We start from the raw sequence: 17,701 nt of genomic DNA on the forward strand, positions 1-17,701 counted from the left end.
AAACCAATACAGTGTGACATTTCTGATAGTATGTATTTAGTATTATTTTTATTTTATTTTTCAGATTTGAAGGCTTTATGGACTATTCTGTTCCTGAAATCTTGCGTGTGCCTTTGGAGGAATTATGTCTTCATATTATGGTAATCCCAAAGGAACTTAGATGAATTTTTTGTTCTTCACCCCTTTCTGGGCGGGGCGGGTGGGAAGAAGACTTAAACTTATCTTACCTTCTGTTGCTCTAGATTTTCAAGTATTTTATTTACTCTTTAATAAATGCCCCCTTCCCCCATCTTTTATAAGTAAACCCACTGTGCTTTAAGTCTGCCATAAGCACTCATACTTTATAGATGAAAATATAGACTCATAACCTAGACCAGTAGTTCTTAACTGGGGATGATATTGCTCACCAGGGAAAAACGGGAATGTCAAGAAACATTTTGGGTTGTCAGAACTGGGGGAAGAGGGAGACGATGCTATGGACATCTAGTGGGTCAAGGCCAGGGATGCTGCTAAACATTCTACAATGAACAGCACGGTCCCCTAAAACAGAATTATCTGGCCCCAAATAACAACAGAGCTGGACTTGAGAAATCCTGGCCTAGACCAAAGGTTTCCTACTCTGAAAGATCTATAATATCCTTCAGTTCTCAGATTTTTGATTCTATAAAAATCAGAAATGAATAAACTAAAAATATGGACTGGAAGATCTCATCCTCTTTCCTACTCCCTTAATAGACACAGACATTTATCCTCTTTGCTTAAAATTTTACTTAAATTTAGTTCCAGTTTGACCATCTCTTTGTTAATTCTTTCTGATCACATACTAATTTATCACTTTTTCAATCTGCAGAAATGTAATCTTGGTTCTCCTGAAGATTTCCTCTCCAAAGCTTTAGATCCTCCTCAACTTCAAGTAATCAGCAATGCAATGAATTTACTCCGAAAAATTGGAGCTTGTGAACTAAATGAGCCTAAACTGACTCCATTGGGCCAACACCTTGCAGCTTTGCCTGTGAATGTCAAAATTGGCAAGATGCTTATTTTTGGTGCCATTTTTGGCTGTCTTGATCCAGTGGTAAGACAAACAACACTGCTGCTTCTTCACTGTAAATATCATTTTAGCTGGGGAAGTATTAAGTTTAGAAACAAATTTTAGCTTTTATTTTTTTAACTAAACAGAATGTCTGTACTTACATTAAAACCAGGAAATATAAATGCTTAATGAGAATTTTTGAATATTTTTGATATTTATATACAAGAAAATCATCCATTTACTAAGTGTATTGTAGGTACTATTTTGTAAAAGGGTTTTGGCTTGTCTAGACTTTTGCTATCAAACAACCCACTTGAAATATTTACTTAATTGAATATATAGTAAGTGATTCTTAGAGCGTTTTGAACTCCACACATAAGTAGAATCAAAACTTCCTTTTTTTCTGAGTTACCTCTGAGCTAGCAATTACCAGCAATTCTGTTTTCTCAAATTATCTCAGAATTAACAAACTTTGTGACTCTGTCTGAATCTCCTGGCTCGTATGCATGCTCTGCCATTCCAACTTCCCAGCTATATCAAGTTGTGGCCTTTTCTGGGACTACAAATCAAGGCTGTTTGAAAATGAAATGGAGAGAGTATGACTTACTCTAGTCCTTTTTTTTCTAGTATCAGATATAGATACTCACCAGAATTGTGTTGAGTCCAAGAAATATCCTCTGCCACGACAGTTGATCTGAAAAGCTGCAAAAACAACAAATGGGTTGTTATGTAGTCCAGATTATGTAAGAAGTATTTAAAGAGCATTGCAGGCAATGGAAATTCAGGCTAGGAGTCAAGACCTCTGAGCTGTGATTAAGGGATTTCTTTTAACTGTGTGACAGACTATAAATCACACAAATATTCATTTTTTAAAATCTCTGATTCTCGGCTTTCCTGGTGGCGCAGTGGCTGGGAGTCCGCCTGCTGATGTAGGGGACACGGGTTCGTGCCCCGGTCCAGGAAGATCCCACATGCCACAGGGCAGCTGGGCCCGTGGGCCATGGCCACTGAGCCTGCACGTCCGGAGCCTGTGCTCTGCAACGGGAGAGGCCGCAGCAGTGAGAGGCCCACGTACCGCAAAAAAAAAAAAAATCTCTGATTCTGGTGGTATTACTTCCCTACCCACAAAGATGGTGTAAAAGTAAAGTGATAAATGGTTAAAATTCCATAAAATGAAACTAAAAGTAACTAATTAAAATGAAAATATGTAGCTATTATAGAACACAATAAATTGAAAAGAAGAAACATGCAACTTGAAAGTGCAATTGTTTTATGATTTGCTTTCTATTTCAAATCAGCTTTCAATATATACCTATTTAATGATACATTTTTTGGTTATTTATGGATAGGCAACACTAGCTGCAGTTATGACAGAGAAGTCTCCTTTTACCACACCAATTGGTCGAAAAGATGAAGCAGATCTTGCAAAATCAGCTTTGGCTATGGCAGATTCAGACCATCTGACGATCTACAATGCATATCTGGGGTAAATAAATAATCTGGGTTTTGTCAGTAGGTCAAACCTGAGGGTATTTATTTTTGACTTTTATTAAAAGGATACATTTAAGATTTAAATTTATTTTTAGTTACTGCATCTGTCAAGTTGAATTATTTTAAAGATTCACATTTTTATAATCCTAAAATTTACGAACAATGTACTCTGTATTATTATGTGTATATTACCTTGTATTTGAAGTTATTAATTTACTGTTATACATGAACAAAAAATATCTGTATTGTAGTTGAAATTCTTACATACAATTGGCTAGTTCCTAAAACTTCCTCTTTTGATATGATTATAATGTAATTAAAGCTTTGGTTAGTAATCTGAAAAAGAGTTTGGAAACATATTAAAATTTGGTCATTTTACTTATTTAGATGGAAGAAAGCACGGCAAGAAGGAGGCTATCGTTCTGAAATAGCATATTGCCGGAGGAACTTTCTTAATAGAACATCACTGTTAACCCTAGAGGTAAGTCTTAATGCAACTATCTTAATTCAGGGTCATATAGTCAATAGGATTAATTTGGAAAAAGAAATGCCTAGTATAGTGCTTGACACATAGTAAGGGTTTAATAAACATTTGCTGAATTAATAAATTTGTGATTTTTTGTTTTGTTTATCCCAGCAGTTAACCTGTATTACACAGTGATTCAAAATAGTATGTAACAATCTTAATATATTCAGGAAATGATCAAAGATGCAACATGATTTCATAGATATAACAGTAGCTTGGGAATTAGGATAGTTGTCTATTCAGCAGCTCAGCTTGGGGAAGGTTAATTCTCAGTTTCTCATTTTAAAAAATGGAATTGAATTGGGGATATTCTATAGTTTTTCTCAACTCTGATAATCAGCTGTTACTTTTAATTATTATGGAAATTTTCAAACATACAAAATAGTATAGGGAACTCCTGGGTACTCATTTCCCACTTCCATAATTATCAACACGTGCTCAACCTTGTTTTACTTAATACTCCCGTTAATCCACTATCTGCCCTCTAGATTATTTTGAAGCAAATCCCAGGCGTCAGATTGTTATATATCTCTGAAGTATAGGACTATTTTTTTCTTTAACATTACCATGCCTTAAAAAATAATTCCTTAATATCATCAACTATACAATATTTAAATATCCCTGATTATCTCATAAATGTTTCTTTACAGCTAGTTCAAATCATGATCCACACAAGGTCCACACATTGTTTAATTGATATGTCTCAAGTTTAGTACAGCATTTAAAGGGAAATGGTGTTTAGTGCAGACATGCTATAAAAGTATTCATAACCTCTCACATAATTCCCATAACCTCTCACATAATTCCTATTCTATGCTCATATTTTAAAAGGTTAAAAAATATTTTTATTCCCATATAATTTGACCAGTTTTTGTGTGTGTGATTTAAAATAACTGCTGAACCTAGTACCTAAGCATCTATTAGGTGCTTAGTCAATATTTTTGAATTAATGAATAAAAACTAGATTATTAGATTAGCCTAACAGTGTACTTCTATAATGTCAGATATGCAGTAGACTTGAAGAATGCAAGAAAAAATAAATAAAAATAAAATAACTGCTGAGATGACAGCAGGGACTTTGCTAAGTGGAATAAATTTTGTCCTTCTTGAAGCAGAAAAAGGGATAAATTGAAGAAACAGATGCCTCTGGGCCAGCTGACTGGGGTTCAAGATATGGAGAGCTAATCAACACTGCTTTATCTCCACTCCACTTCCTCCCAACCTCCAAGTTGCCTCCCACCCCCCTTCCTTCTATGAGCCTTTTCTTCACCTCCCCTGGGCTGCAAGGTTTTCAGTCTCTTTACCAGCCTTGGGGTGTGGCAGCAACTGTCTGGTTGGTCTTTCCTCTCCTGGACTTAAAGTCCCTTAAGTCGCAAACCAGAAGCCTAAAGTAAATCCTAAATGTACACTTCACCTTTTAATCACTTGTATCCTGTTTACTTTAAAATGCTTATCCTCCCTGTAGTATTTTAGTTGATTGGCACTACTAGAGGTAGAAAAAGATTATAGGCAACAAGTTTAGATTTTTGCCATTAATAAACTTTATCAGAGTTCTTTAGGAAATTAAAATGTTTCCCAGAGACAAATGAAGAAGGTTCTTGCAGTCTAGGATCAGAGTCCTCTGTAATTCTTCCTTAGTGTTCTCTATGTGACCATCCTTATTGAGTAAAAATGTTGAAAGGAGAGCTACTGTGGAAGTAAATAGACTGAATGAAAATGTGTTCAGGTACATTTTTATTGCTCTCACATTTTAGACATTCTTATTTTATGACATCTAAAGTCTTGGGAAGATAATCTATACAAAATCAGTTGATGTTACAGAATCAGATGACTCCATTTAATCCTTGACTTTCCAGTATCTTTTTTTTCCTCCCTAATGTAATTTGGGCTGTAGTTAACTGAAAATTTGGCATACTGTTAATTTTGTTTTAATTGACGTATGGTTGATTTACAACATAATATTCATTTTAGGTATACAGCATAGTGATTTGGTATTTTTGTAGTTTATACTCCATTAAAGGTTATTACACAATGATGACTATAACTCCCTGTGATGTACAATATATCCTAGTTGCTTGTTTATTTTGTACATACTAGTGTATATCTCTTAATTCCACATCTCTATTTTGCCCCTCCCCCTTTCCCTTCCTCCACTGGTAATCACTTGTTTGTTCTCTGTATCTGTGAGTCTCTTTCTGTTTTGCTGTATACATTTGTTTATTTTAGATTCCACAAGTAAGTGATATCATATAATATGTGTCTTTCTCTGTCTGCCTTATTTCACTAAGCATAATACTCTTTAGATCCATCCACACTGCTGCAAATGGCAGGATTTCATTTTTATTTTTACTAAAATTTTTATTTGAATTTTATTTTTTTAAATACAGCAGGTTCTTATTAGTCATCTATTGTATACATATTAGTGTATATATGTCAACCCCAGTCTCCCAGTCCATTCTCCCCCGCCTCCACTTCCCCCCTTGGTGTCCATACTTTTGTTCTCTACATCTGTGTCTCTATTTCTGCCTTGCAAACTGGTTCATCTGTACCATTTTTCTAGATTCCACATATATGTGTTAATATACGATATTTGTTTTTCTCTCTGACTTACTTCACTCTGTATGACAGACGTCATATGTTAATATACGATACTTGTTTTTCTCTCTGACTTACTTCACTCTGTATGACAGACGTCCCTCCCCGTCTCTACAAATGACCCAATTTCGTTCCTTTTTATGGCTGAATAATATTCCATTGTGTATATGTACCACATCTTCTTTATCCATTCGTCTGTCGATAGGCATTTAGGTTGCTTCCATGACCTGGCTATTGTAAATAGTGCTGCAATGAACATTGGGGTGCATGTGTCTTTCTGAATTACAGTTTTCTCCAGATACATGCCCAGTAGTGGGATTGCTGGGTCATATGATAATTCTATTTTTAGTTTTTTAAGGAACCTCCGTACTGTTCTTCATAGTAGCTGTATCAATCTACATTCCCACCAGCAGTGCAACAGGGTTCCCTTTTCTCCACACCCTCTCCAGCATTTGTTGTTTGTAGATTTTCTGATGATGGCCATTCTGACCAGTATGAGGTAATACCTCATTATAGTTTTGATTTGCATTTCTCTAATAATTAGTGATGTTGAGCAGCTTTTCATGTGCTTCTTGCCCATCTGTATGTCTTCTTTGGAGAAATGTCTGTTTAGGTCTTCTGCCCATTTTTGGATTGGGTTGTTTGTTTTTTCAATACTGAGCTGCATGAGCTGTTTATATATTTTGGAGGTTAACCCTTGGTCCATTGATTCGTTTGCAAATATTTTCTCCCATTCTGAGGGTTGTCTTTTCGTCTTTCGTCTAAAGTTTTATTATAATATTAGATATTTATGGAACTTGAGGAATAGTAATATATTAAGACATTTCTTCACAAGTTTTGGCTGGTGCTAAACTTGAAAATAAACTGATATATTAATAAAATGCATAATCTGAACAGTTTGCTAAACTAAAAATATTATTTATACAAAGACTAATGCACAAAAATATATACTTTAAAAAAAATTATTTATTTATTTTTGGCTGCATTGGGTCTTCGTTGCTGTGCACGGGCTTTCTCTAGTTGCAGCAAGTGGGGGCCCCTCTTTGTTGCGGTGTGTGGGCTTCTCATTGCGATGGCTTCTCTTGTTGCAGAGCACAGGCTCTAGGAGCGTGGGCTTCAGTAGTTGTGGCATGCAGGTTCAGTATTTGTGGCTCGCAGCTTTAGAGCACAGGCTCAGGAGTTGTGGTGTAACGAGCTTTATTGCTCTGCGGCATGTGGGATCTTCCTGGACCAGGGCTCGAACCTGTGTCCCCTGCATTGGCAGGTGGATTCTTAACCACTGTGCCACCAGGGAAGCCCAAGATATATACTTTATGCTGCTGGCTTTACTTAGTAATATGATGGACTAGGAAAATATTTAACAAATATTAATATTTATAATAAGGCTATAAGTGAAAAATTTTAGCATGCCAAATTTCCACAAAGGCGCTTTTTTTTTAATTGAGGTATAGTTGATTTACAGTATTAATAAGTTTCAGGTATATCACATAGTGATTCACAAATTTTAAAGATTATGGTTCATTTATAGTTATTATAAAATATTGGGTGTATTCCATGTGCTGGCAATATATCCTTGTAACTTACTTATTTTATACATAGTAGTTTGTACCTCTTAGTCCCCTATCCCTATCTTGCCCCTCCCTTCTTCCCTCTCCCCACTGGTAACCACTAGCTTGTTCTCTATGTCTGTGAGTCTATTTCTTTTGTGTTATATTCACTAGTTTTATTTTTTAGATTCCACATATATGTGATGACATACAGTATTTGTCTTTCTCTGTCTGACATATTTCACTAAGCATAATGCCCTCCAGGTCCATCCAAGTTGTAGCAAATGGCAAAAATTCATTCTTTTTTTACGGTTGAGTAATATTCCATTGTATATACATACATCATCTTCTTTATCCATTCGTCTATTGATGGACATTTGGGTTTTTTCCATATCTTGGCTATTGTAAATGGTGCTGCTATGAACATTGCAGTTCATGTATCTTTTCAAGTTAGTGTTTTTGTTTTTTCCAAAAATATGCCCAGGAGTGAGATTGCTGGATCATGTCGTAATTCTCTTTTTAGCTTTTTGGCATCCTGTCAATTTTGATAGGAAACAGTAATATAAAATACAAGGTTGGTTGGCACCTTCTCTATTTTAATTATGATCTTGTCTCTTTTCAACAAACCAATCCAGGATGTAAAGCAGGAGTTAATAAAGTTGGTTAAGGCAGCAGGATTTTTATCATCTACAACTTCCAGTGGCTTGGAAGGAAACAGAGCCTCACAGACCCTTTCCTTCCAAGAAATTGCCCTTCTTAAAGCTGTACTTACTGCTGGACTGTATGACAATGTGGGGAAGATAATCTATACAAAATCAGTTGATGTTACAGAAAAATTGGCTTGCATTGTGGAGACAGCCCAAGGCAAAGCACAAGTACATCCATCCTCAGTAAATCGAGATTTGCAAACTTATGGATGGCTTTTATACCAGGAGAAGGTAAAGTACTCATTCTTAAATTCCAATACTCAGGGCATTATTCTAGAAATCAGTCATAAGAAATTAGGATGCCCAGCAGATATCGTATTTGGTTCTTAAATTGAGCTACTCATGTTTGTTTATATTTGAAATCAAGATGTACATGGTTTCTCAACAAAAACATATAACACGTCTTTTTTCCACATTTCCAAATAAGGGAGATATGGGATGGGATAGAACTATATATGATGTGGCGACAGTTTGAGTCACAGTGCAACCTAAGATAATTTAATAGCAAATACTTGTAGATTACAATTAAAACAGTCAACTTTTTGAATCATAGCTCATTAAATTAATAAAGATCCATAATTTCAAGCATTGGCTTGAATAACTCCCAGCATATCATCAAACTTAAATGTGTAAAACATAACAAATTCCTGACTAATGGCCATTGCTGAACCTTGCTTTAGAAACCAGACACTGTGAACCTTAATCATAATTTTATTGTTGCATTAATTATTTAACAGCATTAGCATAAAATTGCTTGTTCATAGTCTCATTTATGTTCAAGGTATATAATTCAGCCTTACGATTAATGTTTAAAATCCTCTTAATAGTATAAATGCACAGATGGTGACTGCGATTATTATAAAATTGACAAATTATGCACATAAGAGAATGTAGACATGTAGCTTTATAAAACCTGATTTAAAATATATAGTAGCAAATTATAGAAAAATGCTTACATGAAACAGATAAATGAATTTTTTATATTTTTAGGCTTTAAAGTGTTTTTTTCCTCTCTGTTTTTATGCAGATACGGTATGCCCGAGTATATTTGAGGGAAACTACCCTAATAACCCCTTTTCCAGTGTTACTTTTTGGTGGTGACATAGAAGTTCAACACCGGGAACGTCTTCTCTCTGTTGATGGCTGGATCTATTTTCAGGTACATGCTACAACTGATCTTATTGATTATATTAAAATTTCTACTTCCAGTACCACTGAGGTATAGTTTTTTAAAAAATTTTATTGGAGTTTGCATAATTTCTTCCAATAATTTGACTTAAAATAGAAGACTTATTTTATCTTGCCTATATGGTTTTAAATATGTTTAATTTGAAAATCAAATTATATTGCTATTACAGATTTCATTTATTGTCAGTAATAATTATAATTTTCCATGTTTTGTATACTTCAGTAGTTGTTAACTTTACATGGATTATCCCTAATTTAATACCCTAACAGTCTTGTTAGATAATTTCTGTAGTTTCTTTCTATAGATAAGGCACTTAAGCTCAGTGAGAAGTTAAATAACTTACCTAGGTTACATGGATTGTTAATGGTAGAGCAAGGTTTAAACCTAGAACTATCTGATCCTCAAACTCATGCTGCTTCCGCTATATTGTGCCACCTATAAAGAGACACAGATTCATAGCTTAAATGCATATTTATCACATTCTTCATTCTTCTCTGGAAAAATTAGACCAACCAGCTACCAGCAATAAGTTTATTTCTCTGTAACTCATCAACATTGACCAGTTTAAGCAAATCTAATACATTCTGCTGATATACCATGATAGCTGTTTGTCTAAGACTGGAGATGTAAATTTTAAAGGCAACTTAAAAAAATATGTGCAGTTCTCACAAAAGAGGCTGAGATGGTAGTAGAGTTCTATAACTGGATTGTGGTGATGGTTGCACAACTCTATAAATTAACTAAAAATCACTGGATTGTATACAATGAATTTTTTATGATCTATAAATTATACCTCAATAAAGCTTTTTTTAAAAAATTCCATTTTAAAAACTAGTAAGAGAAGAAAAACAATTGAAATAATGGTTTCTTTATTTTGGAAAGAGATATCAAATTTATGGGTACTTAATAAGGAAATTGAAGTTTATGTATCTTAGCTACAGGAAGTAATTTATTTATATTTTTCCCGTAACGTTTTAAGGTCAAGATGTGCTAAAGCATATTGTAAGGTATACATGCTTACTTTGATTTTATTTAAACACATTCCCACTCCCTGGGATTAACATTGTTCAATTTGTCATCTCCTCTCAACAGGCACCTGTTAAGATAGCTGTCATTTTCAAGCAGCTAAGAATTCTCATTGATTCTGTTTTAAGAAAAAAGCTTGAAAATCCTAAGATGTCCCTTGAAAGTAAGTGTTTGATTATAATGTAGGTAGAAAACAGTATACTTTTAAACACTGGCATACACTATAGTTCATTGAGGCTTAAATTCCATGTGATTAAAAGTTACTTTAATAAAATTTATTTTATGCTGAATTCCATCAGACACAGACAATTCTTCATTATTCACAATCTAGTTATCCTCTTAAGATTCTTCTGGTTTACTCCTTCCTCTTCTAAGCTTCACTTCTAAACTTCTGGCCATTTCACAGAAAAAGGATGATAAAACTGAGCATTTGTAATTTTGCTACTAGTTTACATACTAGTAAACTAGTGATACAGTTATTTTAAAAAATAAGAAAGAGGGACTTTCTCTGAGGTTCCCAGCATGTTTTCTCTACCATTCTCCCAAATGTAGAGCTGTTAGTCTGTATAAAATATGTACATTATCCTTCAACAGAAATCTGCAGTGGACACCTGAGTTGCCATTTAGTCTGGTATAGTGTTTCCCAAACTTGCCAAATAATCAGAATTATCCTGGCAGTTGTTAAAAATACAAAGTCCAAAGACCTACTCCAGGCATACTGAATCTCCTCTGTGGGAGAGGCCGATGGCCATGTTATTATTTTGTAATCTCTTTTAATCTGTAACACTTCCCCTCTACTACCCTCCCCATTTTAAAATTTTTAGTAAACTAGGTTATTTTTCTGGTAGAATTTCTGACATTTAGGATTTGGGTGGTTGCATCTTCATGCTTTGATTTAATGTGTTTCTCTGTTTCTTATATTTCCTATAAACTGGTAGTTATATTTAGAGATATAACTGATATAACTATATATATCTAGAGATATAACAGATATAATCTGATATTAGAATCAGATTTTCAGGAAAAGAATATTTTTTGGTTGGTGCTATATTCCTCTCATTGTATCACATCAGTTTGGTAGTCCTGCTTTTAATGATGTTAAGAAATGATTTACTGTTCAATGTGACTATATTTAACAAGTATCCCAGTTAATTCTTGTAGTTAGGCAAGATGGGGAGCTACTGGTCTAGTGCTACTGCCCTGAAGCCTCACACTCTGTGTTTATTTGCATAACTGAAGGTGAATGAATAAGCGCTAAACTGTATTAGTTTTCCTATACTGCTGGAAACTTAGATCAGGTCTTGACATATTAAGAGATATGAGCTCTTTTCTTGAGGAAATTAGTGCACTACAGCTCAGCCTTAGAAAAAATTACATTATATAAAGGACAGGTTGAACCTCAACTTTTAAATTAAGAAAAATGAATTTTAAAATGATTTCAGTGTTTCTCTTTGCCATAAAAGAGAAAGCAGAATTTGCCCTCTGATGAAGCATATATTTTTGACTTAGTGGGGAGGATAAGGTACATTAGTGTCCTCTTTCTGGACTTTATAATAATAAAAGTTGGGATATAACACCAAGCTGTTGAAAAAGAAATAACTGAAGTTGCTCTTGTACTTTCTTTTACTAAAAATCACGGTTCTTTCTAGACCTGCCGTGTTCCCTTTGCAGCAGGTGACCTTTCCTTTCCTTTTTTTTTTTTTTTTTTTTTTTTTTTAATGCCACTGTAGCCTCTAGGAACCAGAGTGTCAGGCCATGGGCCCCGTTATCAAAATTCTCCATTGCAATCATTGAAACATAGACCATTCTTTTACTGAAGTATCTAGTAAGATACAGAATTTCAGTCTTGGAGCCCTGATAATTACAACTATCCAGAGAGTAGTTAGGAAGTCACAATATCAGACCAACTGTTTAAAAGTGGAAGCAGCTGTTAAAACCTCTAGCAAATAATGTAGCCTTTATTGGTCTATTCATCAGATTAATTGGTGTTTGATTCCTTTGTTGTGTGGAGAGGTCTGTCACTTTTCCATTGACACCTCTCCAAGAACACTTCCCAGTTAAATTTCTTTGTTTCCTTTGGACTAAACATGGAGAAACGGATAAAGAGTTTCTTATTTCTTGCCCAAACTGTTGGAATCCTGACATGTTCTGAAGTTTATAGAAGAGTCAAAAAGCCTTTAGTATATTTGAGCTGGGTGAAAAAGTTAGGAAACTTCTGTCTTAAAAGAAGTTTTAAGGAAATAATTCCTTATAAAGGACCAACAGTTATATCACATCATCTCTTCAGGCCTTTGCCTACTTTTTATCAAAGTAGGTATAATACAACTATAATGATAATTAAAATAATATTTGTAGGGCAACAAATTATATTATAGCGGCATCTCTAGTTTTAGAGTGAATATTGCTGATGTTAATTCTGTATTCTAATTTTAAAGAATCTTTTAATGAAGTATATCTGTGGTTTACATGTGTATATATTGGAAAATTAGCCAGTGATGAATTTATTCATGGGAGTTTTTTCTCCTTCCATCCAGATGACAAGATTCTACAGATCATTACCGAATTGATAAAAACAGAATAATAATTGAAACTGAAATTCATGGTCAACTGCTTTAAAAATTAAGACGAAGACAAAGTCATGAAATTATGTGAAAATGGACCATCCCATTAAGTATTTCAGTACTTAAAATGTTGGTACTAGCCATAACGTAAAGGTGGTGGAAAAAAGCACATACTTTAAACGTGTAATTTTCTAATTTCTTTTTAATGATGATTATTCTCAATGCATTTGCCACTACATTTACAATAAATTCTTTGGTATCATCCATGTTGTATACATCATTATGTGCCTTATGGGCAAGGTCTGTGTCTATAGTATCTATAACTTTGTGTTGTGATTCTCTTTGTACCCACCTCATGCTCTCTATCAGTCCTTAATGTCTAGAGAGTTTAGACTTTCTTGACAGTGGAGAAAATGAGCTCCAAAACCAGTTGTAATTGAATTTTCACAAAAAGGAACAACTTCACTTTTTTAATATTTGATACTCAAAGTCAAAACCTAATAAGGTATACACTATTAATAGATGCCACCTATATCAGTAACATTCACTAAGTACAAAGACATAGTACTGGAGGATAGGCAGCTATAGCTAATGCTACTGTCAACTCAGAGATGAGTAGCTTGCACCATTTTCCTCAGTCATAAGCTTTGATATCACTGCTCTTGAACCCTTTTTGTACCCATAATTGGATTGATAAGGTCGGTAACTTTGAGATAATAAAACATGCTTAGAAATTTTTTAGTGGTTTCATTTGTTTCACTTACTGAGGATCTTTGAAACTCCATCTTGATTATGTAGAGGAATTTTCCATCAAGATTGTTAAGGAACTTCAAATATATTTTTGTGTAAACCAAAGGCAGAAATTGTATCTGAAGGACAAAAGATTAGAATTGAGTAGGTACATAGTCTAATTGCTTGACTCTCATAGTAGGCATTTGGTGAATATAGTTGACCCTTGAACAACACCGGGGTACCAACCCTCCATGCAGCTGAAAATCTGCCTGTAACTTTTGACTCCCCCAAAACTTAACTACTAACAGCCTACTGTTGGCCAGAAGTCTTACTGATAACATAAACAGCCAATTAACATACATTTTATATGTATTTGTATATCTATTTTATACATTCATGACATACCTAACTTTTTCTTAATATTTTTTTGATATTTCTAGGCTACGTGGTTCATCTGCAAATTTTTTTAATTGTTGCAAATCTTCAAAAAAACTTTCCAATACATTTATTGAAAGAAATCTCTATAAGTGAACCCACAATACAGTTCAAAACTGTGTTGTCCAAGGGTCAACTGTATTTGTTGATGAAAAAGAAGCGTAACTTTCACTTTATGTGCAGATAAAAGTGAAAATATACTTGGTAGCAATCGCTAATTTTAGGTTTCTACTTGACAGCAAGGAGTCAAATGTGACTGTGGTTAGGAATCTCTGGCTAGTGCCATTAACAGAAATGGAAGTGTTAGGTGAAAGAGCTAGACTGGGTGCTGGAGGCAGTTCCACCTGTGACTGGCAGGGACAGAGAAATTGTGGAGTCCTGCTGGTGGAACTAATGTTGATAGATTACTTTGTGCAAGCTACTGCCCAGATGTTTTTTGTTTGCTGACTCATTTAATCTTCACAGCAATCCTATTAGGTAAGTAATACATTATCCCCATTTTACAGATGAGGAAACTGAGGCATGAGGAAGTGAAATAACTGGTCCAAGATCATACTGATAGTAAGTGGCAGAAGCATTATGGCTCTGGAACCATTTACATTTCTGAAATGTAACCATTCCTTTGAAAATGTGAAACTGGCTCACATCGGGATTAGGATCATAGGGTTAGAGTCTTTCACACAGAGGTGATAGTTAACAATGTGGGAATGAAGATGATCACCAAAGGAGAGAGCAGATAGAAGATAAGTAAGGTTAAAATCTTGCAGAACTCCATACTTCCAAGTCCATTCACTCCTTTCCATCTCCTCAGCCATCACACAGACATCACCATCATCTTTCACCTATATCACTAATAATCTCCAAACTAGGCTCTCCCCTTCTTACCCCTCTCTAATCCATTCTCTCTACAACTGTAAGAATGATCTTTTGAAAAGATATCTGTTGCTTGGCTGAATAAACCCTTTGCTGGCCTCCCATTGCCCCTAAAGTATGAAGTTCTGAACATGCCTACAAAGCTCTAAGTGATCTGGACCTTGATACCCTCCAAACTCCTCTCCACTCTTTCTCGCAGTGCTCCAGCCACACCGGACTCCTTTTGAATCCTAGAAGATGCCAAGTGCCTTTTTAATCACTTATATGTGCTGTTCTCTGCTGTTCTGGTTCTTTACCAAACAGACTTTACCTGCCCCTTTGCTATCTCCACAGACCATCCTATGGACTTCCTCACTGACCACCCTTCTGAAGTATATCTCCCCTTTTAATCACTCTTACAACACAGTACTTTTCTCAGAATGTACCATCTGCTTCTTGTCTTCTCCCACTAGACCATATGCTGCACCATGACTGTTTTCACTCGCTGTTGTGTACCAGGCCCACTGCCTGGTACATCCAGGCATTCAACAACTGTCTGTGAAGATGAATGAGGTGTGAGGAGAGGCAGGGCAGGGCGTTCTTACCAAAGTAGAGGAAGGAAAGTTTCTGGAAGCAAGCGTATTGGCAACAGATGTTACAAACTAAGAAAAGACTTCCAGATCTCATAAATAGATCAAGCTTTTGAGAGCGGTTTGAATTAAGGGTGGTGAGGAAGGTCACTGTAAGAGGTCCCACAGCCACCTACACATTTGGTGGTTTGCTAGAAGGACTTGCAGGACTCAGAGGCTATCATTTATTGTAGAGAAAGATATACAACAGGATCATCAAGGGAAAGAGACACATCACATGGAGTCTGGAGGAATCTATGCATAGGCCTCCTACGTGTTGTGCGATGTCTCTGCCCAGAGAAGCCTGCTGGAGACTCGGGAGTCCAAGGATTTTATTGAGGGCTGATTACAGGCACAAAGACCAAAATCATAACTATCAAAATTCCAGACACCCAGAAGGAAAGCAGGCATTCAGTGCCCCAAGCAGGCAAAAGTGTTATCTGAAAAGCAAGGAACTTTTCAAAAGCCAAATTCTCAGGCTCCAGCCAAGAGCCAACCCTGCAAGTAGGCCCTTCTAAAGACAGCAACCTCAGGCCTGCTATGTTAAAAACTCTTCCCTGCACAGTCACAAAGCATAATTTATTTAGGGAATGAATACAAACCAAAAGGTGGTGTACCAAGTAAAGAATACTCTTTACAGATGTGATGAAGAAACAGAGAACACATAAGAGGCTGAAGAATGAGATATTTTAGGATAGGAAAGGCCCTCACTGATTTGCAGACAAAACAGAAATAACTAGCAGAGACTAAAGATAATATTAGCATTGGGGGGAGCCCAAGAAAGGACTAAAGAAGAATACAGGGAACAACTTGGAAAGGCTTTTTGGCTTTCCCCACCCAGCAATACTTGGTGACTTGAGGAGATAAGCCTCTAAAGTTAATAAAGGGCTTTTTTTGCATTCAAGTGACCTTGGGTTCTTAGAATGAAAGAGACCGTCTCATTGAAATGGTTGACCAAAATGCTTACATACAGGCAAATGGGTCCAGAAAAAAGGCCATGGACCAAGAAAACAGGGAGAGGCTGAAAGATTAGAGGTCAGGATCTAATCCCAAATTCATTGTAAGTGAAAAGTAAGGAAACTGATTAAGGAAGAGAATTTCATAATTGAAAATCTGAGATGCAATTGTTCCAACAATAAATAAACCCAAAGGGCTTCCCTGCTGGTGGAGAGGAAAATGGAGATAAGAAACACTGAAGGTAGGTCCAGAAGCAGGATAGCCAGCACGTTGGTTCATAAGTGTGGATTCAGGAAAAGGATGGAGAAGACCACGCCGGTTTCTATGGTTATTGGGGAAAGTGGGAAGGTGCCCTGGAGCTTAATACACAGTGGCAAAAATAAAAATAAAAAATAAGGAGAGAGTCATATGAGAAAATGCATGCTCTTCAGGTTAGGGGTTGTTGAATCCTGGTGGTGGTACAGGAATATGCCCACCTCTTCTCACTGAATCAATCTTACCCACAAGACATTTTAAAATATAAGGAATAGTCTATATTGGGGAGGATTAGCCAGAAGGAAAGGAAATATTATGAATGGAAAGTAGATTTCCATTAAAATTTTTTAAATGGAGTATTATGGGATAAGCACTTAACTAAAAGCTTTATTATATATATTCTTGTTTAGTCCACAACAATCCTGAGGGGAGATGGATAATATATTTCCAATTTACAAATGAGGAAATTGATGCTAAGCAACTAAATTTTCCGAGGTCGCTCAGCTAATGAGGAAAAATGAAAAGACCATTCCAAAATAATCTGAGCAGTATACTGGTGTAAGGATAGACATATTAGATCTATGGAATAGAATTGAGAGTTCAAAAATGTGTTAACAAATACAAACTACTGTACATAAAATAGATAAGCATCAATGATTTACTGCATAGCACAGGGAACTATATCAATATCTTATAACAACCTATAATGGAAGATAATCTGAAAAATATATACAACTGAATCACTTTGTTGTATACCTGAAACTAACACAATATTGTAAATCAACTCTACTTCAAATAAAAAAAGAAAGAAGTAAACCCATCTGTCTGTGGACAGCTGATTTTCAACAAGTGTGCCAAGACTGTTCAATGGGTAAAGAACAGTCTTCTCAACAAATGGTGCTGGGACAACTGGATATCCATATACAAAAGAATGAATCTGGACCCTTACCTCACACCACATACAAAAAGTTAACTAAAAGTAGATCATAGAGCTAAGTGTAAAAACTAAAAACATCTGTCATTTAAAGCACACCATCAAGAAAGTATTTAAATGACAACCCACAGAATGGGAGGAAATATTTGCAATCACATCTCTGATTAGGGACTTGTATTTAGAATATAGGAAGAACTCTTACAAGTCAGTAATGAAAAGACAATCCAATTAA

At 35.4% G+C, this 17,701-nt stretch overlaps 1 protein-coding gene across 3 annotated transcripts in view; it reads left to right on the forward strand.

The window, feature by feature from the left end:
- DHX29 (DExH-box helicase 29) overlaps positions 1-12,939 on the forward strand; it is a 48,207-nt gene extending 35,268 nt beyond the window's left edge. For all 3 annotated transcript variants that reach the window (XM_027101107.1, XM_027101108.1, XM_027101109.1), the window contains 8 exons: positions 65-140; positions 851-1,075; positions 2,383-2,519; positions 2,912-3,005; positions 7,828-8,130; positions 8,927-9,058; positions 10,181-10,277; positions 12,649-12,939. In XM_027101107.1, the coding sequence (XP_026956908.1) occupies positions 65-140; positions 851-1,075; positions 2,383-2,519; positions 2,912-3,005; positions 7,828-8,130; positions 8,927-9,058; positions 10,181-10,277; positions 12,649-12,695 (1,111 nt within the window). In that variant the 3' untranslated portion in view covers positions 12,696-12,939. The remainder of the gene's footprint in view (positions 1-64; positions 141-850; positions 1,076-2,382; positions 2,520-2,911; positions 3,006-7,827; positions 8,131-8,926; positions 9,059-10,180; positions 10,278-12,648) is intronic.
- The last annotated feature ends 4,762 nt before the right edge of the window (positions 12,940-17,701 follow it).

The sequence above is a fragment of the Aethalodelphis obliquidens genome, unplaced genomic scaffold (genome assembly GCF_003676395.1).
Source record: "Aethalodelphis obliquidens isolate GAN/ISIS:26980383/991018 unplaced genomic scaffold, ASM367639v1 scaffold4, whole genome shotgun sequence".
NCBI lineage: Eukaryota > Metazoa > Chordata > Mammalia > Artiodactyla > Delphinidae > Aethalodelphis > Aethalodelphis obliquidens.